The sequence below is a fragment of the Cynocephalus volans genome, chromosome 17, assembly GCF_027409185.1.
Source record: "Cynocephalus volans isolate mCynVol1 chromosome 17, mCynVol1.pri, whole genome shotgun sequence".
Taxonomy (NCBI): domain Eukaryota; kingdom Metazoa; phylum Chordata; class Mammalia; order Dermoptera; family Cynocephalidae; genus Cynocephalus; species Cynocephalus volans.
In genome coordinates, this window is record NC_084476.1 from 5,807,312 (window position 1) to 5,833,768 (window position 26,457).

The 26,457-nt window shown below is 44.4% G+C and overlaps 2 protein-coding genes across 4 annotated transcripts in view; one reads left to right on the forward strand and one right to left on the reverse strand.

Annotated features, from left to right (window-relative positions):
• Positions 1–14,974, reverse strand: part of CFAP77 (cilia and flagella associated protein 77) — a 129,486-nt gene extending 114,512 nt beyond the window's left edge. The window contains exon 1 of the mRNA XM_063081510.1: positions 14,783–14,974. Coding sequence (XP_062937580.1) covers positions 14,783–14,974 — 192 coding nt within the window. The remainder of the gene's footprint in view (positions 1–14,782) is intronic.
• Positions 14,975–17,571: 2,597 nt separating this feature from the next.
• The window catches only part of TTF1 (transcription termination factor 1), a 28,664-nt gene continuing 19,778 nt past the window's right edge, over positions 17,572–26,457 (forward strand). For 2 of the 3 annotated variants that reach the window (XM_063082137.1, XM_063082138.1), the window contains exons 1-3: positions 17,572–17,598; positions 20,530–21,576; positions 25,960–26,183. In XM_063082137.1, coding sequence (XP_062938207.1) covers positions 20,537–21,576; positions 25,960–26,183 — 1,264 coding nt within the window. In that variant the 5' untranslated portion in view covers positions 17,572–17,598; positions 20,530–20,536. The remainder of the gene's footprint in view (positions 17,599–20,529; positions 21,577–25,959; positions 26,184–26,457) is intronic. The other variant, XM_063082139.1, reaches the window with a different exon arrangement.

The window sequence follows — 26,457 nt, forward strand, 5'->3', positions numbered from 1 at the left end:
CCTTACAGTTATAAAGAATCGAATGCTCAGCAAATATGGGCCATGGAGTCAATGGAGAGTGCTAGGGGTTAAACTATGTCCCCCACAAATTCATATGCTGAAGTCCTAATCCTTGCTACCTTGGAATGTGACCTTATTTGAAAATAGGGTCGTTGCCAAGGTAATTAGTTAATATGAGGTATTCTAGAGTAGGGTGAGCCCTTAATCCAGTATGACTGGTGTCCTTATAAAACGAGAGAAATTTGGGCATAGACACATTTACAGGGAGAATGTCATATGAACATGAAGACGAGCCAAGGACAGAGGCCTGGAGCAGACCCTTCGCTCACAGCCCTCAAAAGGAACCGGCCCTTCCGACACCTGGACTTCAGACTTCTGGCCTACAGTACCGTGAGACAATAAAAACCTGTTTGTAAGCCACTCAGCTTGTGCGATTTGTTACGACAGCCCTAGGAAACTAGGGCAAAACCACCAGACCCTACAATGCCCTGAAGTCTTGGCAGAGCAGGTGGGATTCGGGCAGGGTTGGGCGTGGCAGCCAAGGAGCTGCTGAGAAAGAAGCAGCGAGCAGGCTGCAGGGGAATCTACTAGCTCATTGCAGGGAAGGAAACTTCCAGTGCCAGAGAGAGCAGTCGGGCTTTCCAGCGCTTCCTGAGCTCTGTGTTCTAAGCTGCGCTGGTCTAGTCGAAGCTAGCCCACGTGTGCTTTCATATGTACTCGCTGCAGCCTGGAAATAACTCAACTGCGGGCTGTTCGTATTGATAAATTCATCCTATTATTAGGCAGCATCTTCTTATATTTAGATTAATAACCACGTAATGATCACCTTTGCTGATTTAGTTGGTGTCATTTTAAGAAATTATGGTTTAGATCCATCTTCTCTCTCTCCTCTTTCCCTCTGCCCTCCCTGAGTTATTCCTGATGAAGAAACCAATTAATAGTAGCTTGACTGCTGTAATGCAGCCTGCTCTACAATGTAGCAATGCCTAATGGAGTTTTAATTTCCCCATGGCGAGTCAATATTTGCTTTAAGAAAGAAAAATGTCCCCATAAACCGCTGCCCCCAAATGAATTTGGTAGCACGGAGGGTGAAAGAGTCTTGTTTTTTAGGCAAACAGTGATAGAAAGTGGATATGCGGGTGGGGGCGGAAGGTTTCACTCTTCATGAATACGGTTGCTTCAGGTTTTGCTGCTGTTGCTTCAGACAACGATAGGTATTAAATATTTTGCTTTGCAAATGCAGATGACTGTCAGAAACTCACCCACAGTTTAAAGGGTCTGAAACAAAGTCATTACAATATAGAAGAGGAACAATTCATTCCAGCCTTTTAATAACCTGTGGGAGGTAGGGAGGGGATATAATGTTAGGCATCCCTGTTTGAAGACATCACGTTTCTTTCTTATTTCCCCCAGCCACGATCGCACGGGGAAGCCAAACCCTACTTTTTAAGAAATGTATTAGGCTTTTCAGGATCATGCGAGGAAATAAAGTTGTGCATTCCTCCCTCTCATAATAAGTCTGTCCACAGATGACGTTGCTTGTTCTCTTGAAAGATAGTTTCATTTCCTAACTCAAAATTGGTATGAAAAATTTGCCTTGCCAAATGAACATTGTATACTGAACCTGTCAAATCCTTTCTCCTGACACAAATAAAAGATAACGTTGGGTGGCAGCATGTAAAACAGCTCTGACAAGATAGCAAAGCGAAACAAAGAAAGATACATATTTTGATTCCTTCTGTTTTAGAAGCTGGGGTTGGGGGGAGGGGGTCCCCCGCAGAAGGACTGGCCAGCTCCTGAACGCTTCAGGAAACGATCGAACAAGTCACTTTCATGTAGATTTTCAATGGTGTAATGACCCCGTTTCCAATTAGCCAAAACATGACAAAATCTCAACTTTTCTAGCAGCAAAAGCTGCCAGGGAGAAGACTGCCTGAGTGGCGGAGGCTCTTTATTCAAAAGTTTACGGGAGCACCCTATGGCTGTAATTACTAGTTCCAACACAGTGGGAAAGTATTCCGTGTGTGTTTAAAAATAAATAAGGTAAATGATCACCCTTTCATTAGATCTGTACTCGTATCATGTAAGTGACTTTTTTTTTTTTTCCTATTAAAATTGTTGATTGAAGGACGTTAGCTGTTTATCAGCTCAAAATTACTTTTCTGCTCTCTTAGGGGCTGCCGCCTTTAAAAATCACACTCAGCGCCTAGTTAGGAACAAGAAGGCTCCTAAAACTGCAATTTCGGGGGCAGGGGGGAATCACAAGCAAGAAACCCAGATTGCACCTTCACATCCCCAAAGGCATCACGCTTCTTTGTTCTGCTAAGAAAAATTAACCTCAATCTTGTCTCTGGGTCCCTAGATTGATTATCATAGTCATTTAAATACTGTAATCTCATTTTCAGCATGGGGATGGGAGAGTGCATTGAGAGAGGGGCTTGGGGAGTGAGGCTGGAGAGAGAGCAAAGGGGGAAAAGGAGAAAACAGAATAAATTATCTGACAAAGGGAATCGGGCCTTTCTGCTCACAGAGCCTATTTCGGATCCTTCCACTTGATTGGAAAAGTTGATGAAGTTTAAATGAAGCAGAATTAGAACCTCAGGCCGCTGGGTATTGACGGGGGGGCTGTGCGAGAATGTGCAATTCAATAGCCCTGGTTTCGGCAGAAAACAAGGGAAAGGCCTAAATGGTATAATCTTCAATCGAATCTAACATCCACATTGACAAGGCAGGGTAATGAGTTAGGCCAGATCAGGCCTGTTGGTTAAAGAAATTAATCCCTCCCGCCGCCCTGAGATGGGCTTTGATGCCTATTGCGTGGGCCCCAGGCCCAGCCTATCTAAATGCTAACTAACCGCGGGGGTGAGGGGACTGTGCTCTTCATTGCTGGAGCTAATCTGATAACAATCTGCTCTCCCTGATTAGGGAGGTGGAGAGAAGAAGGGAGCAATGGGCGTGAGAGGGGGAAGGACACTTCCCTTTGAAAGAGGGAGCCCATTCTGGTCAGTCCTGGTGGGGGTTTCGCCCCCAGCCGTGCCGTCCAGGCTCTCTGGCCAGGAGACACCAGCGTTTCAAACAACCTAAAATCCAGGCTTCTGTGGGAAACCAAGAATCCACGCTCTTTTTTCTTTACGCCATGTCGCTTCTTAAAACTTTAAGTTTTGACACCAGAAGTGCAGACTCCTTGAGCGGTCCCAGCCTGACCCCAGCATCCCTTTCCCAAGCAACCTCCCTCGGCCGCCTCTTCACATCCCGTTCCCTCCAGACTTCCCTCCAAACGTCCCTAAACTGGGGCATCCAGTTTCTTCCTCATCTGGCCATGTTCTACCTCGACAATGACCTTCCTCCTGCTCTCAGCCTTCCAGCAATTCCACCAGGCTTCTCCAGGCAGGCCACACCAGGCCACGGGCCGCTCCCTCTTCCTAAATCTTTTCACGGTCATGGGTTTCGGGGCCACACCCTTGCCCTGTTGGTTTCAGCCTTGTGCAGTCAAGTGTGTGTGTCATGTGTGTGCATGTGCGTCATGTGGCTTATCTGCCCAACTAAGCTCCTTTGAGAACAGAAAGTACATGCCAGGATGAAGTTGACCTTTTAGACAGAGATGTAGATTCTTCTCTCCCATCAGGACAAAGGAGTCTCCCGGGGTGACGGGCAGTGTGACACAACACTTAACGGACATGACAAGCTGCAGACTCACTCAAGCCACAGTTCAAGCCCCAAGCCTCCATGGGACCTTGGGCATGTTACTGAGTCTTTCTGGGCTCAAAATAAGGAGCTTGGAGAGATAATGTATGTAAAAGACGTGGCATCTGGGAGGTACTTAGCAAATGGTGGCCATTGATGTCACCATGTTCTTTGGATTTGCATGGTGGTTATGACTTCGGGCTTTGGAGTTGCAGACTTGGCTCAAAGCCTGGCCCCTCCACGTAGCAGCTGGATGACTGTGGGCAACCTGTGTAACCTCTATAAACCTCAGCTTCCCCATCTGTAAAACAGTCATACTATCTCAGGACTGTTGCAGAGATTTGTCATGCATAAGAAGGGCCAGCACAGTGCCCAGCACAAAGTGGGTGCCTTTCACGGAGGGCAGCTGCTGTCAGCTGGCACCGTGGGGGTGTCAGCTGGTCAAATGGGTCTACAGCCAGGAGCTTCCTGGAAACCCAGACTCTAGGCTCAGCTCCTTCTCACACTCCCACTTCTGGAGAAGTCAGGCCCGTGAGCATCTTTCCAGGTGATCCTGGGAGATCCCTCACAAGAAGCAAGCGGCTGCCTGAGAAAAGACACAGCTTTCAGAAAAGTCAGACAGTCGCTTTCCTTTTAGAAGGGGAGTTTTTAAGAGACTTGCTTAAACCTCCGAATTTATGCCCACTGGGCGCCTACAGAGAGAGCAAAATCTTCAGTGACAGTTTATACAGGTTTTGGAGGCAGCCGCGAAGCCCATCACTCAGCCCTAAGGGACCCCTCGGAATCGCTCGAGCAGGTTCCTCAAACGAGGTGGTGGAAACACTGAGTGTGACAGACTTAGGCTTGTTTCACTTGCAAAAAGTAAACAAATCGCAGTGGCTAACCCTGAGCCATCACAGCGGCGCACATCCCGCCGCCGTCAGCTCCAAACATCCAGCCTGGTGGGGGACCAGGATGCAATTAACACGTCTGTTCCAGCAATCAAACTGCAGCATCCTGCAGTCGGGTGGGCGTGGGCCCCTCTGTGGTCGGCCTCCATGTGGGGAGGGAGGTGTGGTCACTGTAGACCCACTGTTGACTTCTGGACTTGTCTCTGTTCCCTGCCTCATTTATTCCTCTGCTTTGGCCCCTGCAGGTCTTTCTGGCCTTGGACTTCCTGCCCAGCCTCCCCCAGTACTTCACTACAGCCACCTTGGCCTCTTTCTAAAAAGCTCCAGATTCCTCCTTGCCTTGAGTCTTCTCACAAAACCCCTTATTTGGACTGGAATAGTCTCCTCTCACCGCCCATTCAAACACAGACACACACAGACACAGACACACACACACACTCTCTGCTCCTAGTGCCTCTTAACTGACTGATACACTTACCTTGGAAGATTGGGCTAAAATCTCACATCCTCCTGGCAGGGCTTCCCTAGCCTCCTGGTTGTGTGTCTCTGAGCACCCTGGATGCCTTCACAGTGTTTACCTCTAAGCGAGGAACACTTGGCTTATTGGCTGGCTTCTCCAGGGCCCTGTAAGCCGCCTGCTGGCAGGGACTAAGTCTGTCTTGTCCACCAAGGTACTTCCAAGGCCCAGCACACAGCCCATCACAGAACAGCCCCTCAATAAACATTTTGCAAATGGTCGAATGAGCAAATGAAGGATGGGCTCAGAGTGGCTCTCAGGGGAGAAGTCACTCAGGTGGTGCAGGGATCAAGGCTTAGAGACATTAGGGATGTCTCAAAGGCTTCAGAGCCAGTGGGAGTTGTGCAGTAGACTGTGAGCCCGTCACTGTGCCCTAGGGCCTGGCGTGCCTGGTCCCGGGGAACTGTGCAATGCTGAATGAATGAATGAACAAAAGAAATGTAGCCTGGAGAAGAACAGAGGACTCTCAAGTCTAGTGATCAGTGCATTCCCTATTACCCACCCCACTAAACACACTATCTCTTTTCCTGGAAAGGTTTTTCTTCCCAGTCGAAAGTTGACTTACAAACCCTAACCCTCACCCTAACCCTAGCCAAAAGATTAAAAAAAAAAAAAAAAAAAAGAAAAGAAAAAGTTGATTTACCCTAAAACTAACGAAGCCTTAGCTTCAGGGTCACTCATTAGCACGGGGCCCTTCCGAGACCTTGGGCTTAATTTCCAAAATTACTTATAATTTCCTATCTGTTTCTTAAAGAGGGATCCCAAAATTGCATATGCTTCAGGCCCTACAAAACCTGGACCTATCTACGGCCATACCACCCTGAACACACCTGAATTTATCTCTTTTTGGTAGCTAAGCTGGTTAGTTCTCGGATGGGAGAGCATCTAGGAATACTAGGTGCCGTCGGCTTTTAAAATAAATGAATAAAAATTTTAAAATAAAATTAAAATAAAACTGGATACACACCCACCCCCACCTCTCCAGCTCCCCCCACACACTTACTAGCCTTTATGTCAAGACTCAGCGTGAGCCATCTAGTACCCACGAGAGCTTCCCTTGCCTCCCCCAATCCAAGCAGAGTCACCCTCAGTGCTGGCATGGATCCCACCCAGACAGCTGTCACCACACCTGCACCATTCCGTGTTGATTTTTATCTGTTTCTGCCTTCTGGACTGTAAGCTCTTTGAGGGCAAAGCCTATGCCCAGGTTGGCTTACCCCCATATCTTTGGTGCCCAGCACCATGACTGGTACACACACATACTCAAAAAGTGTCTGTTAATCAAAGCAGTGGGTGAACAAATTCATCTACTACTTTCTTCATAGTGCTCGCAGAATCAGAGTTGTTCTGTCCACTTTTTCTGAAAGCACCTTGTACATTTCAGACCCTGCACAGGTGCTCCCCTCACCTCCTGTCCACCGACTGGAATCCAACCCATCCTACGCCCCAGCTCAACTCCACGAGCTCTGCCCAGAATGCCCCAACACTGATCCCCAACTCCCAAATATGGCACTTCTGGCCTCTCAACGTCTCTCCTTCCACCTTTAATAACTTGTATGTGCAAAGTCTGGTTTGCCCCTGACCAGACCATCAACTACTTGGAAAGGAATTCTTAAACCTCTTGTGTTTGCACCAGTACCTTGCACACTATAGTATTCAATAAATACTTGCTCATTGACTGATGAATTCATTAGCAGTCTCAAATGCATACCTTAAAAAAAAGAAAAAGCCAACTTCTCTGTTCTTAAAGATCTCCTGGGAAGCAAAGGGAAACTATGAATGCAGTTCTACGTAATGGGAACGTTATGATGGCATTTTAATGTGGCAATATGGCCAAATTCACTATTGTCCGGGAAAACTGACTAACAGAGCTGCCAGCAAATGTTCTAATTCCCTCAACAGAAATGCTATGGCTGAAAGCTCACCTCTCTCAATGTCTCTTTGGGTGCCCCATCTTTGTGGGAGGCTATGGCATCCGAGCTTTGGCTAACTGGGGCTTTTCCTCTAAGGCAGTGATACAGGTTAGAGGCTGTGCTTGCTAGTGGTTACAAATGGCCAGCCACCTGGCAGTGAGTGCTGTGGCCTTTTCCTAATGCTGTACGTTAAAATCAAAGAGCTTCTGAGTCCCAACTTTCATTCTTCTGGACAAACACAAAACATTTTGATTCACACAAAGAAATTTATCTTGTATGCTTCTGAGTTCATTAGTCTCCCTAATATGTATTGTTTGGTTCATATAAAAGATCAAAAATCCCTCTTTTTGGCTCATTATGTGTTTTCTAACAATCCTTTTGGTGGGCGATTCTACCTCCTGTGTGCTACTTGTGTTGACCTTTGTGCTCACTGACCCGTGCCTGTCAGTTTCTTGACCAAACCCTAATGTGCCTTTAAATTACTGGGTGGAAAAGTACAGCTGTTTTCTTTATAAAGCACATTTATTTGCTTCCCTGAAATGCTGTATTTAGTGCCATGATGTGAGCATAAGTTCTGCCATGGGGCTCTGGCCCACTGTGAGTTTAATTTCTGGTGTACCAAATCAATTCTGTTTTAAATCTTAGATTAGTTCATGCTGAGGAAAACCAAACCAAACCAAACAAAACCCTTGGAAGTTGGGCACCAGGGAAACAAAGCGTTGTGTACCGGTCAGTGATTACTCAACAAACCAGCCCCTATGCTAATTACTTTATCTAATGAATTATTGAGCCACCCGTACGGATTGCTGGAAATGCTGTTTTTTTAAACTGCAACGTGGGTGAGCCTAGAGATAGACCAGCTGCAGACGAAAGCAAACTTATGTAAGCTACACCGCTAAGGGAAAGGAAATGGATTTAAAAGGAGGAATTTAAAACAGCCATGAAATATGCAGGCGGGGGGGGGGGGGGGAAACAGAGCAAATGATGGACAGAGGAGCAATGAAAACCAAGCTGTCTCATTCCTACAGTCTCTGTGTTATGTTTTCAGGAGAGCAGGGACCGGGGTGAACTAATAATAAATTCCCCGTGTGTTTATGTCTTCTAGCTCAGGATTTCTTGGCCTCGGCACTACTGACATTTGGAGCCAGATGATTCCTTGTTGCTTTGTGGGGGCTGCTGTCCTGTGCATTGCAGGGTGTTGGGCTGCATCCTGGGCCTCTGTCCACCAGATGCCAGTAGCACCCCATCCCCAGATGCAATTAACCAAAAGAGTCTCCGGACATGTCCAAATGTTCTGCAGGGAGCAGAACGGCCCCCCTCAATTGAAAACCACTGGCTTAATTTCAGAATGTCATAATCTCTTCCATAATATAATATCTCATTTAAATCAGACTTCATTACAAGCTTGAGAGGCAGGACACTCAGGTTCAGAATCAAGCCACTCGCCCAAGATCCCTCAAGGGTAGGCACGGCCCAAACAACAGTTTCACCCTTAACCGGGGCTCCCCCATCTGCCCCAGGGTGCATGGTCTCAGGAAACATGGGATGGAGTGGGTGACAATATTTTTCAAGGAGAGAACAAAGGGGGTGTGGGGAAGTGAGGACATAGGTAGATTAGTGTCATTAGAAATTTATTCATAAGCTTGGACTTTTAACATTTACTTAAGTCAATTGGTAAAGACAATAAGGTTGCTTTGAGGAACATAAGTATCTGGAATCAGGATAATGGAAAATAACAAAAGTGCTTATTTACTGAGTGCCCTCCTGGGCCTTCCTGGGCCAGGTGCTACCTGGGTCATCTCACTGAATCCTCAAAACTCTCCTGCGTCCAGGTGCTCACAATTACCATCCTATTTTAAAGTGGGGGAAACTGAGGCTCAAAGGGTAAGTAACCTCATTGGTGGCTCAGCAAGTAAGTGGGTGAGACATAACTCACTCTTGGATCTGCCTGGCTCCAAAGCTGACATCTATACCCCTATGCTGGCCTTTCTCTCCATTGAGGTAGCTACAGTCTTTTATCTGCCAGGGCCACCAACTTGTTTCTATACTTTCTGTGGTTGCATAAAAACAAAAGCTGCAGATTGACATAATTGTAACAGTCCTCATTTCACTGATTCAGGAACTGGGCTGAGGTTTAACAGAGCCCAGTTCTCAGTGACCATGGCAAAGTGCTCCACATTCTGTCCTACACAAATGGATCTGCCCAGCCTGGAAGTCCTATGCTTGGTTACGATCTTCGCTGTGTGTGACACATTTACAAGCATTTCAAGCACAAACACAGAACTAATGATGCAAAACTAGTCAGCCCAAAGCATAGCTAACATATTGGTGGTTTCCAGTGTTAGTATCTCATATAGAAGACATTTTATTGTGTTTCCTTTTTATTAAACTTTTAAATAAAGATGAATTCTCTTAAAAAACTGTTTGAATCAGTCATTTGGTGAGACTTCCAATATTTCTGAAGACCATAGAACAGTTTGAAAACCACTGCAACAGAAAATAGGGTTTTGGAATGTCTGCAGGGCTAGTTGTAAATCAAGAAAACTTTGCCTCTCAAATAAGGAAAAAGCAGCCTGAATTATACAATGAACAACACTTGAGCCTGGAACACTCTGGAAGGTGCTGGAAAGGACCACTGACTTGTTCACCTCAGCCTCAGGATTCTTCCTGGGAAACGGCCTTCCCAGCACACCTCCACAGCATTCTGAGAGCCACATAGTCAGAAATTGGCTGAGTTCAATAGGAGAAACCAAATTCCGAGGTCTTGTCACCATCAGCGCTTCAAAGCCAAAACACCCCATTTTTCAGAGGGACAGAGAAAGTGGCTCCTCTGTCAGTGGCCACCCTTGGGACGGTAGTGGAAAGTTGCAGAGGGAGCAGCCCAGCTTTCTGAAATGACCGCAAGGCTGGCCAAGGGGATTAGCTCAGTGCTTCAGCCCGTTCCCCGGAGGATGTGACTAGGTGTCAGGATGGGGACGCTTTGATTTAAAAAGAAGAGAAAAGAACTGAGAGAGAGAGAGAGTTGCAGGGATACATAAGCCCATGGCACTCCTTAGAAAAATGAAACCTACCCACGGGACAGCCAAGACTGGGCCATTAAGAGGAGCAGCTCGCTTTTTAATTTATTTCCTAATGTTTTATTTTCTTCTATTATGTTATAATCGCATGTAAAAGGTTTTGAGCAATCAGAGGCATATTCTCAACAGATAATCCTCATGTGACATTTTCATTTATTTTTTTAATTTTTTAATTTATCAGTATCCAATGTGTCCTTTTCGTGTCCCTTTACCAATTCCTCCTCCCCGCCCCCTTTCCTCCCTCCCCTCCATCAACATCATATCTGTTCACTTATCTTAACAAGCTCATGTAACATTTCCGCATTGTGTGCAGACATAATAGAAATACCGGCCCGAGCTGGGACACTTGTACATCGGTGTTTCGTCTGCCTGACTTCTTTGAGTCTGTCTCTATCTATGCATTTATGTTCACTGGCATCAATATTTATTGGAGACGTTAAACTATTAGTGGGCACGGTGTGGTTGCCTGATTTTGTAGAGCATCCAATTCGAACACACTGGTTCTAAATAAATGCTTCCTCGTCATGATCACGATAATGATCCCAGCAGTGGTGCTGAGTCTCGTAAGCTCGAACTTGAGTTGAGGTAAAAATCTGCAAACATTTAGGATCTAAGGAGGGCAGAATCGTTCAGCCTCAGAGGGCTGGTTTTTTTCCAGTCTCCTCACCCCTGATCTGAATCTGCTTTTGGCCCTTCAAGGTCCAATTCCAGGTCTGTTCCTTTGTAAAGCCTCCCAAGTCCTGCCCAAGGCTCCTTCTTCCCAAATCTGAACCCTTCTGGTCAGTGCAGCTCACATGAAAACTTACAGGGCATTACCCATGACATTGTCTGTCTTATTATTTGTGTGTGTGTATAACAATAAGAGCTAACATTTCCTGAAGAGCTTTCTTTAAAGTAGGCGCTGTGCTAAGTAATATGTATATGTACTGCATCTTCCCAGCTAAACACTAAATAGCTAACTCCTTGTGGGCAAGGGCTGAGTTCTAAACTTGTTTCCATGGCCCCAGAGAGCTTAGGATGGTGCTGAGCTCTTAGTAAGCATTCAATAAATATTTCTTGGCTGTCGACCAGTCCTGAGAAATCAGTAGAGCCTACTTTGGAAGGAACATAAAGTGAAATGATATTGGAATCAGGTTCATTTGTGAGCATTTCTTGATGGCCTACTATACAGGATGTAACCAATCTGGGATGTCATTAATTTATTAATCGTGTGTTGTGGCCAAAAGAGCACGGGGCTGGGAGTCAGGAGACGTAGGTCTCATCCTACCTCTGCCACCAGGTCAGGGTAGCACTTTGAGTGAGTCTCTTCCTCTTGCTGGGTCTTAATATCCTCCAAAAAGGAGTTGGACTAGATATCTGTATGCTTCTTTCTAGCCCCAAATGCTGTGATTCTATGACTCTATTTTACAAACGTATGCACTGCTTGTTTGTGACATAATCCCCCACAGACAAAGTCAGTAATAAATTATGAAAAAATCGGGTGCCATGATCATTTGCACTTTGTAAGGGTGCTCAGTTCCATAAATTCCACCCCTGCACATAGGCTGCCTCTCCGGGGTGACAGAAGATTCAAGGCTGTCAGTGGAGCAAACCAAGCAGTCTCTCCCTGTAATTGTATTGACAGGATATCAGCTGAGTTCCGATGGCAGGAAGGGTGCACCCCTGACAGGTTTTGTGAAGGAGCCTTGAAGGCTATTGTAGCAGGATTCTATGTTGAGTCACACAGAATTCTGGGGAAATGAGAATCAAGCAGAGAGGAGCTGGGTTCTTTCTCTATTTAATTTTATTCTTCCCAGTGAGTCACCTTTGAAGGAAAACTGGCTAAGTACGCATCACTGTATACAACAGAGCAGAAGCCCTTTCTAATGGAAAATATTCACATCTTTTTGTGGCCACATAAAACACCAGCTTGATTCAATCAGCCCCATTAAATAACCAATTGGCCTGGTTTTAAATGAGGCAGATAGTTGTTGAGCACTTGTAGATAAAACACCTGCTTGGATGTCTGAGTTTTTTTACTTTTCACTTGGTTACTGTGGCATCTTGCAGACATGTTCTTGAATAACTGATGTGTATACATCCTGGTAAATTCCGTGGGTGTGCAATACCAGTATTGGGTTTGTTCAGTGTCTGCATTTTAAGTAGAAAAAATGCTTATCCTTTCCACTGGAGAAAACAATCTGAGCAACAACCCACCAATATGGTAGAATAAATGACTATTTCTACGGTGCTATATTGTTCCAATATAGATGCACACTTCAGGTTCAGACTTAGTCAAAACCGAAATATACAAAACATACTGATCACCCTCCTAAAGATACCCAAGGCAGAGGGCATGCCCAACCTCTGCCACACACAATGAGGAGGCACACACTGACACAGAGATCGGGAAATCTGGGCTGGTGAAACTGATATGCCACAATGAAGAAATCTATAAGCCAAGTTCAATAGAAATTTCAGTAACATATTTTAAAAAAATAATGTTTAAAGTCTCCATAATCTTAAATACTTTCAATTTTCTCCTTTTCTCTTTTTAAATTTTTTAAATTATTTTTTATTGGTTATGAATATTCATGATCTCCTTTTCTTTAAAGCTAAAAACTCCAGTTTTTTCATGATTTAAATTTTCTTTAAAATATAGGAAGCTGTTGGAATGATAAAAATAATGCGGGTTGGGAGTCACTGAATGTAGCTTCTGATCCAAGCTCTGCCAAAACCTTGGGCAAAACACCCAGCCGAGATGGCCTTAGCATACTGGTTTGTAAAGAGGGATCTGGAAAAGGTAACAGTCAAGGGTCCCTTCAGCGCTCAATTTCTCTGCCAAGTTTTCTTTAGGTCAGGTTTTGATAAAGTCTTATAGGAGGTAATAACTGAAATGTGGACTTAATCTTAACTGCTACAGAAAGGACCTATGGCCCTTCAGGAACCCAGGAAGGAAAGTCAGAGGAAAAGGCTGCCCCCTGGCTGCCCCTCGCAGGAGAGAACCCCAGGCTCAATCCCCAGAGACCACTGGATGAAGGAAGACCCTGATGCTCACCAGGGGTCAGGCAGTCCTGCTCTGCGTCCCATGCCCTGAGGAGAGAACCCCAGTCGTGGGTCAGTTATCTCCTGTACACTTTCCAACCTTAAGCTTGGGTTCAGGAATCTGGGATTGAATTCATTCTGGAAGCTGTTCAGCTAGTGCCATCCAGAGGCCAAATGTTGTCTTTCTTAATACAGGCAGGGGAGGAAAAAAAGCAAAAGGAAAAAAGAAAAATCGGGGAAAATTTACATATATGTGCACATATATTTTACACATATGTAGCTATATTGTACATATGTATACATACATGTACATATGATATATGTAAAACATACATATACGTGTATATATAATATGTATTTGTCTATATACGTGTATGTGTATACATATCTACATCTCTCGCTTGGGGTGGGCATCGCACACTAATTCACCATGGAGAATAACTCCATAATGCCCTTCATTTTATATTTAAGTAGGAAGGAGCTGGCCCACTAGTAACTACTTGAATCAAAGCAGTAACCTACCACTAGAGCAGCTGGTCAAAGGCTGTGGACTTGATTCTCTCCTTGATCCCAGAATGGTGAACCCCAACTGTCCCATCTGTCCACTGAGAGTGGCCCTTCTCACCTAGAAGTAAGTGAAGGACCTTGTTCCACTTTGGGGGTGCAGCCTAAGAAAGGGGTGTATTAGATGGCCGGGTGCCCAGTGGGAAAGGCCCACTTCCCCCAGGTGCAGCAGCAGCAGGAGAGAGTCAGTGTTTCCCCAGGAGCCAATTAACTCAGCTAATTCTAGCACAGTGTTGGGAAAACCCAGGTTACCTTTACCAAACAAGGACAACAACAAAAACCTCGGGGCTCCAATCAGGCCTGGCAGTCAAATAAATAAATTGCTGAATCCATGGTTACCACCTGCGCCTTCCACCGCCCGCACCTGGGAAACAGCGCGTTTTTAAGGGCACACTGCCCTCCTGTGGTGCAAGGTACACTTGCTCCATGGCCAGCTCCGGAACCACCGAACCTCAAACCGACTTTTCCTGGGGCAGCAGAAGTGAGAGGGCGTGGGCTGTAAAAGGGAAGGTGTCTGACGAGAAGCCGCAGCTCCCTCGCTCGTGCCTGCGGGACCTCCTAGGCCGGAGATGCGCACGTTTTTCTCTTAAGGATTGTGATTCTGGATAAGTAATAAGACTGTGATTGGGCGGAAATTAACTTGTGAAATGATGCTTCCAAGGTTGGCAGGAGCACTTGCTGCATGGAAGTAACTCGGGCGCGCGGGGAAAGTGTAGGGGCGGCCTTGGTCCTGGGAGGGCTGGCAGGTAGCGAGCGAGGACACAGGCTGGGTGTGTGCGACCCGTCTGTCACCCCGTGGGTTCCCCGGCCGGCTCCTGGGGAAGCCACAGCAGCCAACGTTGCAGGCTCATTGCCTGTCAGGGGCCGTGCCAGGGTCCCGCAGGGATTTACCCTGTTCAGCCTCCCTTTAATGGGTACCATTGTCATCCCACTCGGAGGATGAGGAAGCTGAGGTTCAGAGAGGCGACGTGACCCGTCCGTGACCGCACGGGGGTCCAGGCCTGTCTGGACCACAGCTGGAGCTCCCAACGCTGCGCTCGGACCCGGCCCCCCAGCGTGGGTGCCCGGGGAGCCGGCGAGCGCGCAAGGGTGGCGAGCGGGTGGGCGGCTCACCTTGACGATGAGCGGGTTCTGGAACATGGAGTCCCGCACGACCCCCAGCCTGTCGTTCTCCATGCCGGGCCGGATGTCGGCCACGGTCAAGGGCCGCCGAGGGGGCGGGCAGATCTGGCTGACCGTGCGGCGCCCCGGCGGCTGCTGCTTCCATCGCGTGAGGTCCTGGCCGGGGCTGCTGGCCTCGGGCATCCTGGGGGTCGCTGGGGAGTCGGCCCGCGGGCTGGACCCGGCTCGCTTCCCCACGCCCCAGCGGGCAAGGAGCTCGGAGGCACCCACCGCGCGCCCCGGGCCGCACCACCGGGACCCTGGGGGGGGGCGGGCGGATGCCGGCTCCGCTCTGGAGCGGGGCGCGCCCACCTCGAGACGGCCCCTCGTTCCAAGGAGACGTAAACCCTTATATAAGTCCCTCGGGCTCCGCAGAGGGTCTTCTGGGCCCCGCGCTTCCGACTGGGAGAGGAAAGAAAATCAAGACCACCCCTCGGGGAGGAATAGAATGGCCCGTCTCCTTGGCGACGGGACGCCAACAGTGCCCGGCTACTTCCGTCGTTTTCTTTTCGTGAAACTATTGGCGGCCACCAGTGTGCACCTGTTCAGAGTTCTCTTAAATCGACATAGGACAACCCAAGAATCACCACTGGGTTGTGTTAAAAGTGACGGGGCTCTCGAGGGCCATTTACTCCTGACTTCCGAGTCACACCCCCCTTCACCCAGCCCCACTCCATTCACCGCCCCTCCTGCTCCCTGCGCAGCAAACAGACGCCAGAGATAAAGCGCGAAGTTGTTCACTACGAAATAGAAATCCGCATTCCAGGCCTGAGGTTGCTGCTAATCCACTGGGTGATCCCGAGCTAGTTATCCTCTTGGATCCTCTGTTTTTTTCTTCTGTGAAATGGGTGGGGAGGAAAGTCTAGAGTTGGATTACATCAGAAGTAACCAACTTCGTGTGACAAAAACGGATAGAAATTGAAAAATACATATTCACAGGACCCACCCCAGACACACTGAATCAGAGTATCTTGGAATGGCATCTGGGACTCTGCATTTTAAAAAATCCCCTACCCCACCCCACCCCTCAAAACTTTTTATTTTGAAAAAATGCAAACCTACAGAAAAGTTGAAAGAAGAGTACAATGAAAACCCGTGTAGGCTTCATCTAGATTCACCAGTCCTTAGCACTTGCCATATTTGATTTCTCTCTGTGTGTGAACGTATACACACACACACACACACACACACACACACACACACACAGCAGAATCATTTGAAAATATCTGCAAACAATATTATATTTGACCCTGCATACTTCATCATGTATTAAAGACGTTCTCATGCATAACTACAATGTCACGTCCAAGGATTTTAATGTGATACAACAGTAGTGTCTAATAAGCAGTCCATATGCAGAGTTGGGGAATCTGCATTTTTTTTAAAAAGCTTCCCAGGCAACTGGTGTAGTGTTTTTGGAACCACTAGCCTGGGTGAGCTCTGATCCCTTCCAGGTCCAGCCTTCTGTGGGTTCATTTATGCATCACTATCATCATCATTAAACACGCGAAAATCCTTTTACACAAACCTCTGGGCCAGTGGGTTCGCCACAAAATAAGTTGTACTGATGACAAACCTGAAGTTCAGGCTTTACATATGAACAGTGGGCAACACCAATACCACATTTACAGAGCACACCAGAGTTCCAAATGCTCATTCAAGGCCTGAAGCAGCTCTTGTGTGGCAACGTGTGTTTGTGTGCTCATTGTTTCTACAGCCTGTTTCACCTCCAGACTTTCACAGAAGTATAGATTGTGCACTTTTTAATCAAAGCCGCTTAGCAGCGCACACAGAGGGAGTCAGGGTGAAGCAGTGAGGGGCAGGATAGTGGAGAAGAGGATAGAGCACAGCTTTCAATCCTGGCTGGGCCATGCAGGTCACCTTAGGTAAGTTACTTAAGGCCCGGCTTTCTCATCGACAAGGTGGGAATAATACTATCTTATAAAGATACCTGCAATGGAGGATTGTTACAGGATTAAATGAGAAAATATGTTGTCTATATAATCACGTTTGCTATGCAAAAAGGCTAAAATTTGGGGCGGTATATATAACAGGCTCAACTTGATGGCCTGATTAAATCTTTACTTTTCATCATAAGCTAAATCTAAGCTTAATGTGCATCAGACCTGCACTGGCTAGCCCCGGCCTCCTTCTGTCTTCATGTCCCACCACTCTCCCCTTCATTCACTGTGCTCCAGCTGCCCTGGCCTTCCTTCCGTTCCTCCAGAAACCACGTTTAGGGCCTTTGCACTTGCTTCCAGCCAGGAACACTCTTCCACCTAGATTTTTGCTTGCCCTGTTCATTTAGAACTCAGCTCAAATGCCACTCCTCAAAGAGCCTTCTTTCCATCTAAAGTAGCATCCACTGTCCCAGTCGCTCTCCATCACATTACCCTGTTTTATTTTCCTTACAGGAATAATCCGAAATTATCTTGATTTGTGTATCTGTCTTCCCCAGGTTGTTCACTCTTGGACCATAGACGGAACTTAGCAAAAACTTGTTGACTAAATTGAACGCATACATGAATTAGTAAAGAAAAGGAAGAATTCTGTCCTGTTTGCTTAGTTTTAGGAGCACCCTCTACCCCACCCCACCCCAAAACTCCCCGGGAACAAAAAGGGAAGGCAACTACGCATGCGCCACGGTCGGGGCGTCCGTCCCGTTGCTATGACAGCGTGACGGCAAGCGGGTAAGCGACGCACGACTACTTCCGCTTCCACGTAGCAGCACTTCCGGGGTGGAAGAGCGGTTGTGGCGGTTACGGAGGGTAGGTTGCCAGCGCTGTCATTAGATGTTTCGGAGTCTTGAACTCGGCACACAGGAGTCGGGCGGCACGTGGTGGCGCCTTCCGGGAGGCCGCCTTTGGCCTGAGGCCTCCGGGTTGGGGTCGGCGCCGCAGTCTTCGCTGCCGCTCCAGGCCCGAACTCGCTGAACCGAGGCTTGGGCCCGGGGGACTGAGAGGAGCCAGAGTCCGTCTCGGGTTAGCTCCTCCCAGCCCCGGAGCGCCCGCCCCAGAGCACAGCAGGGTCTCGGCCGCACCTCGTAGGTGGTCAGGGGTCCGGGACCAGGCTGGGGCACGTACCCTGCGGGGCGGGAAGTGTCTGTTCAGACCACGTGGGGGAAATCCATATCCACTCGTTCGGTATGTATGGAGCCCTGGGGAACCATTTGAGGGCAAGACGGGCAAGATCCTAGCCCTTAAGGAGGGTCTTACATGTCACGCCTGCGAAAAGTGCAATAGGGGAGCAGCTGGGTGTTTGGGGAACACTGTATAACGGGGAGATGGGACCCAGTTAAGGACTTAGAGAGGCCCCTCTTGAGAAAGTGACTTTTATACTTGGACCAGTTAAAGGGCACAAAAGTAACGCGGAACGAGCTGCTTTTGCAAAGTCCCTGAGAGGAACTGGAGGAAGGCACGGTGTTGTCTGAAACCCAGAGAGAAATGAGAGGTGAAGAAGCAGGCATAGGCCACATTGTCATGAAGAAATGAAGAGCTTTGTAGGTCTGTAAGGATCTTGACTTTGTCTTGAGAATAATGGAGGATCCATAAAAAGTTTTTAGCTGGGAGTACTATGAATTTAGAAGGTTGAGCTGAGCTTAAGAGACCAGAGGGAGCAGCTTAAGAGGTATTTACAAAAAAGAAAGAAAGAAAGTGATGGAAAGTAAAAAAATAAAGGAATTATCTGCTCTGTTCATTGTTATTAAGAGGTCCCAAAAGACGGGCCTGAAAAGTGTCTATTGAATTTAGTGACTTGAGGGTCATAGGCACTCATGCTGGAGCAGTCTCAGTGGAGAGTGGAAGCTACAGGATGTTGGTTAAGCAATAGAAGGTGAGGAGATGGAAAGAGTGGTTTCTCAAATGTTGCTGTGAAGAGAAGAAAGAGAATAGCTGGATGGGATTTTAGGGTAGAAGACGGTTGCTTTTTTTTTTTTTTTTCTTTCTTACCTTAGAAGAAACTAGAGATTGTTAGAGTGTTGCTAGAAGGGAGCCAGTGCAGAAGGGAGAGGCGAAAGGTACAGAAAAGAGATGGGGTACGTGATGGATCACGATCTCTCTGAGAAAGCAGGAGGGGTTGGGATCTGGCACACATATGAAGGAAATGGCCTTTGACAGGAGAAGGGGTGCTTCCTTTGTTGGAGCAAGAGGGAGAGAGAGGATGGGGCAGATGCAGGCAAACATGTTAGATTTGAGGAGTAATATATTTCTTGTTTAATGTGTGTGAGAGAGTGCAGTTGTGGGCAAATTCACCTGCTGCAAGTGATAGAAGTTAAAAGAACTTCTATTAGAAGTTCTAATATTCTTCTATTCTAATAGAATTAGAAGTTCATGGAAGTGAAGAAAGTTTGAAATAATTATTTCAAGAAGAGTAAAAGAGTGAATTGTCTAGAGCAATGCTGTCCAAACAATGCAAGCCACATATATAATTTAAAATTTGCTAAGCACCACATTTAAAAACTTTCAAAGGAACAGGTAGAATTAGGAATGTATTTTACTCAACCCAATATCCAAACTATTATTTCAACATTGAATCAGCATATAAAAATTATTAATGAGATAATCCAGGATAAAAGTATTTTCTGTAGAAAATGTACTTAGCATCAGGCTTGAAAAACCACTGCTGCAGAGAGATTTCCAGGATCCATTGTTAAGTGAAAATAGCAAAAGCAGACCAGAATATATAGATGCTACCTTCTGTGTAAGAAAAGAAAGGAAATAAGAATAGATTATTTTGATTTTCGAACCACATAAATGTTTTACTTAGTCAAAGATAAATAAAATCTAAAAAATTGAAACCCAGAAGCAATACAGAGCTAAAAAGGAGTAAGACATATTTGCAGTGTTATATTTTTAACCATCTTTTGTAAATTACATCTCTTATTACTGTATTTAAATTCCAAAATGCGTGTGCTCTGTATATGAGTATTAACATTAGAGCCTTATGAAAATTTATTCCAACATATTGCAGAATTTTCATTCTTGTTGGACCCTAACAAGACATGTCCAACTTCTTTCTCAAAGGACAGTCTTTGGGTTTGAGATCAGTGGGTACTTGATGCTCCGCCATGAAGTCCTCTCATGGAGCCTGCACTCTAATGTAGTTTTAGGACATGACTTCCAGAAGGTGGAAACACAGAGGGGAACAAAACAGACAAACAGCTTTCCTTCTTGGGATTTATGTTTTTAGCACAGGAGACAGACATTAAATTATATAATTGTTTATTTTTTGAATGTGAAAGTATATCCATTTGGAGAATGAGCCAACCCAAGGGGTTAGGGAAGGCTTTCTGGAAGAAATGATCTTCAAGCCAAGCTCTGAAGGATGACAGGAGGCAGAGAAGGTGGGGAGGCAGCAGAGAGCATTCCAGGGAGAGCCAAGGAAAGGATTGTGGCATGTTGGAGGAACTAAAACAAGGCACATGTGGCTGAAGTGCAGAGTTGGAAAGGAGAGGTCAAAGATGAGGCTATGAGGGGGACAGAGGCCTTATGGTGCAGGGCACTGTTGTTCTCTCTTGTACTCTGTGACCAGATAGAGTGAATTACAGCGAGCCTCATGTATATTAGAATAATATAATATAAAATATATTATCATGACTCCAGGCGTTATTTGTCATACAATTTCATTTTGTTGTGATTTTTCCCCCTGAGGCTAATGTTTAAAATGCAAAAATAAACCATCATTGTCACATTTCCCTATAGGAATAAAATGGAAGGAGAATCGAACAGATTTGAAATCTACACTCCAGTTTTTGAAAAGAAAAAGAAAAAGTATTCTGTACATAAGGAAGGACATCGAAAACGTTCTCATGAAAGTTTCACAGACTCCTCCCTGACAAGTGAACAGTCTCAAATAACAAAGAGTAAAAAGAAAAGAAAGGATTTCCAGCATCTCATTTCTTCTCCTTTGAAGAACTCGGAAATTTGTGATGAGACTGAAAAGGCTACTTCTACACCCAAAAAGAAGAAAAAGAGAAGAAAAAGTGTTTTGGGGGTAGACAAGGAAACAGGTGTTACATGTGTCCTTGTGGATAAAAAAAAGATTGAGAAAACACAAAAGAATTTTAGAAAGGATGTTGATGTCGTTTATGTTGATATGAGCAAGGCAGAAAAGCCAATAAAAGAGCCTGAAGCAGATGAACGGCATGCGGTTACTAAGTCATGTAAAAATGAGTCAGAAGAACTGCATGATAAAGTTAGAGAGAAAAAGAACAAAAAACGTCGAAGGAAAGTTACATCCTATGATGCCACACAAGAAAGCTGTCCTGTGAGCATCACCCTGCCCCACCCAGAATCACACGAGCAGGAACTCCTTTCTGTGGGCCTAGAAGGCGAAATTACAGACCTACCAGTGTCTGCTGAGAAAGACAAGTCTAAGAGAAAAAAGAAAAAGAAGTCCAAAAGACAGGAATTTGAGGCACCGGTCATGCCTGAAAGTCTTGAGAACACATACCCTGCAGGATCACAAGTGGTTGGTGAGGTTGAGACTGCAGAAGGCAGTGATGCACTTAATGGGGTCCAGGAATCCAATAATATAAAGAAAAAGTCTAAGAAAAGGAAGCACATTTCTGTCAAAAGTGCTGTAGCTTCAGGAGATGATTTTTCAATGCTCAGTAAGAACTCTGAGAATACTCTCTTTGATTCACTGGAAGGTGATGGTACCTTGATTGAAGAAAGTGTGAAACCCAGGCCACAAAAGAAGAAAACGCAGGCCTATCCAGAAGAGAAGCGTGTGGAAGAGGTGCAGAGGTAATGGAGAATGGCATGCCTTCTGTTGGTGTGCGTCTTTTGTAAGCATTCTGCACGCAGCCTCTCTATTCAGCACATACATGTTAAATGGCAGGAATCATGAAGAGAGAGATCATCTCATGTACAGAATAATGTACACGTTTAATTGAGTAAACATGGCAGATAATTTCTTCATGCATGTATAAAATAAGGCAGTTTGATCAGATTTTCACTAAGAACTATTTCAGCCTTGAAATTCTGTAAGTTTAAAAACCATTTTAAGACCCCCAAATTACCTTTGTTTTCATATTGATAGAAGGAAGCATTAAATATATAATACTTGGAATTCTGCAAAACAGCAAAAAAACTTGAGTTAAGATTCTCACTAAGAAATTTAGATATCATTATATAAATATTTAAGTGTACTGTCTGATGAGTAAATACAAGGATTTTTATTTTTTAAACCACGTTATCTCATAGTTCCTAGGACTCAGAACAGACTTTCCCCCCCTTTTTACTCAGTGATTTTCTTACATTTGTTAGGCTGTCCTGGCTTAAAATAGTTTCACATGAAAGTTAAATGAGACCAATCCTCATGTCAGGTGGTATTGATAACAGTTGCGGGGCCACTCAGTCATCCTGTGTAGCATATTAATGGGGACAATCTCAGAACACTGATCATGAGGCAGGAATATTCTGGGACTGTACTTCTTAATTTTCATTGGGCTGTGGGCCCTCTGAAAGCTGTTGTCCCTTTGCTTAGACAAATGCACACAATTTTTTCGGTTTTCAGTCTGAGAAGTTAACCGACATGTTTGAACATACTAAGAGAAGATTTAGACATCCGGCAGAGAATTTGAGGATTAATTAGTCATGGATACATTAAAAATTAAGCAAAGGAGAAAATGAGGTCATTATTAACTGCAGCAAAAACAACTGTAGCTATATAAACCCCAAATATTGATTTGACTAATTAGTAACTATTATATTATCAAACTTAATTCATTTGAGGGTCGGTGAGAACTGAGTCTCAGTGGGGTGTTAAAAGAGGGCTTAGCTTATTAGGAAATCAGTATCTAAAGCAAAAAATAACTGAGAAATAGTAGTATAAGCAAATAATAACTGGTGGAAATAGGGCTTACAGCCACGTGTTTTATGCCACTTCTGACTTACAGTAGTCCCTCATCCATCGTTTTGCTTTCCATGGTTTCAGTTATCCTCAGTCAACTGAGGTCCAGAAATATTCAATGAAAAATTTCAGAAATAAGGGCTAGCCCATGGCTCACTTGGGAGAGTGTGGTGCTGATAGCACCAAGGCCACGGGTTCAGATCCCTATATAGGGATGACTGGTTAGCGTACTTGGGAGAGTGTGGTGCTAACACCACCCAGTCAAGGGTTAAGGTCCCCTTACTGGTCATCTTTAAAAAAAAAAAAATAGAAAAAGAAAATTCCAGAAATAAACAACTAAGAAGTTTTAAATTGTGTGTCATTCTGGGTAGTGTGATGAAACCTTGCGTAGTCCTGCTTCATTTTGCCCAGGATGTGAAACGTCCCTTTGTCCAGTATATCCAAGCTTTAGACACCACCCACCTGCTAGTCACTTAGTAGCTGTCTTGGTTATCACATTGCTTGTTGCAGTATTGCAGTGCTTATGTTTAAGTAACTTTTTTTTTTCCCTCAAGTAACTCTTACTTTACTTAATGCCCCAAAGCACAAGAGTAGTGATGCTGACACATTGTAATTGTTCTATTTTAGTTACCGTTGTTAATCTCTTAGTGTGTCTAATTTATAAATTTAACTTTATCATAGGTATGTATGTGTAGGAAATAACATGGTATATACAAGATTCAGTATTATCCATGGTTTCAGGTATCTGCTAGGGATCTTGGAACATATCCCTCACAGATAAGGCGGGGGGGGGACTCCATATCCAAGTTAATAAAGATGCATTAAAGAGTTTGAAAATCATGGACTGAATCAACTTCTAGATTCTGTCTAGCTTTAACACTCTAGTAGTCTGAGAGTCACTTTTAAAAAGAATTTAAGGTTGTTAGGTTGCAGACAACATGATCTTATATATTGAAAACTCTAAAAGCTCCACCAAAAAACTCTTAGAACTGATAAATTCAGTAAAGTTGCAGGATATAAATTCAGTATATGTTAAAAAGTGTTTCTATACATCAATAATGAGCAAGGTAAAGAAATCAAGAAAGCAATCCCATTTACAATAGTGACAAAAAAATAAAATACCTTGGAATAAATTTAGCCAAGGAGGTGAAAGATCTCTGCAAGGAAATCTATAAAAAAATGATGAAAGAAATAGAAGAGGGCACAAAGAAATGGAAAGACATTCCATGTTCATGGATTGGAAAAATTAATATTCTGAAAATGACCATACTACCAAAACAAAAGCAAATTACAGATACAGTGCTATCCTTATCAAAATACCAATGATCTTCACAGAAATTTTTTAAAAATCCTAAAATTTATGTGGAACCACAAAAGACCCCAAATAGCCAAAGCAATCCTTAGCAAAAGGAGCAGAGGTGGAGGCATCACTCTACCCGACTTCGAAATATACAACAAAGCTATAGTAACCAAAACAGCATGGTACTGACATAAAAACAGACACATGGACCAATGGAACGGAATAGAGAACTCAGAAATAAAGCCACCTATTTATAACCAACTGATTTTTGGCAAAGGTGCCAAGAATATTCATTGAGGAAAAGACAGTCTCTTCAATGAATGGTGCTGGGAAAACTGGATATCAGTATGCAGAAGAATGAAACTAGAACCCTTTCTCTCACCATATACAAAAATCAACTCAAGATGGATTAAAGTCTTAAATGTAAGACATGAAGCTGCTAGAAGAAAACAGTAATGCTTTAGGACATTGGTCTGGACAAAGACCTTATGAAAAGGCACAGGCAATAGAAGCAAAGATAGGCAGATGGGATTATATCATACTAAAAGACTTCTGCGCAACAAAGGAAAAAATCAGCAGAGTGAAGTTAACTTGCAAAAAGGGAGAAAATATTTGCAAACTATGCATCTGACGAGTTAATATCCAGAATATACAAGAAATTCAAACTATTCAAAGGAAAAAATCTGGCTTAAAAAATGGACAAATGAACTGAATAGACATTTTTTCAAAAAAAGACAAATGGCTGACTGATATATGCAAAAATGCTCAACGCCACTAATCATCAGGGAAATGTAAGTCAAAACCACAGTGAGCTATCATCTTAATCCAGTTAGAATGGCTATTTTCAAAAAGACAAAATATGCTAGCAAGGATGCAGAGAAAGAGAAACTCTTGTATGCTTTTGGAGGGAATGCAAATTTGTGCAGCCATTATGGAAAACACTTTGGAGGTTCCTCAAAACACTAAAAATAGAACTACTTTATGATCCAACAATCCCACTACTGGGTATATAGCCAAAGGAGAGGAAATGAATATGTAGACAAGATATCTGTACACCTATGTTTATTGCAGCACTATTCACAACAGCCAAGTTTTGGAATCAACCTAAGTGTCCATCAGCAGGTGAATGGATAAAGAAAATACACCATGGAATACTGTTCAGCCATGAAAAGAATGAAATCCTGTCATTTGGGGCAACATGGATGAGTTTGAAGGACATTAAGTGAAGTAAACCAGGAACAGAAAAACTGCATGTTCTCACTCATGTGGGAGCTAAGAAGGCTGATCACATAAAAGTAGAGAGTAGAAGAGTGGTTACCAGAGGCCAGAAGGGTGAGGGGGACAGGGAGCAGTTGATTAACAGATACAAAATTACAGCTAGATAGGAGGAATAAGATTTAATGTTCTAAAACACTAGGGTGACTATAACCAACAATTTATTGTATACTGAAGAGAAGGTTTTAAATGTTCCCAACACAAAGAAATGACAAATGTTTAAAGTAATGGGGAAAAAAAATCAGTGGTTGCCAGGGTTTCAGGGGAGGAGGTAGGGAATGAAGGATGAAAAGGTGGAGCATAAGAGACTTTTAGGGCAGTGAAACTGTTCTGTATGATACTGTAATGAATACACAATATGTATTTTGCAAAACCCATAGAACCATACAATCCAAAGAGGGAACCCTAATATAAAAAATTGAGTTAACAGTAACAGGTCAATGTTGGTTCATACTTGTAACATGTACCACACAATGTAAGATGTTAAGAAAGTGTGGGGGGTGAGCTATCTGTACTTCCTGCATAATTTTTCTATAAACCTAAAACTACTATAAGTAAAGTCTTAAGGGGAAAAAAATGAAAAGAAAAACTACTTGGGGGGAAAAGCAAATAGAAAGAAAAATAAATTGACTTTTACTCCTTGCGGAAGAAGCTATTAGGTCAAGTGATATGTTAATGTTAACACAATTTTCCCTCTTAGGTCAGAACCTGCAAATGAAGATAGCAATTTGGAATCAAGTAAAGATTCTGAAATAAGATATTTATCTGAAGATTCACAAGATTCAGATGATTCGGATGTGGATTTGCATTACGCCGTGAGGCAGCTCCAGAAGTTCATTCCTGACATAAAGGAAAGGGCTCCCACTACAATTAAGCGAATGTATCGGGATGACTTGGGACGGTTTAAAGAATTCAAAGCACAAGGTGAGCTTGTGGAACTTAATTTGTTGAAGTTTCCTGTATGCGAAGCTAGCACCTGACTTTCTTTTGCAAATGATTCAGATTTTTAGATTCGCAGGAAGCATCCTTTAGCTCCTTCCAGCTTTATCTCTGAGCTGTGAAATTAGCAAAATGAAATACACTCTTTTCTTCCACTTGCTCAACTTCTGGTGCAGGCAGCAAGGAAGAGGGGGGCTGAAGGGACCAGTGGATCGCCGGGCTAGAAGATCAGTGCTGCAAGAAGAGGAGGTTGATTGGT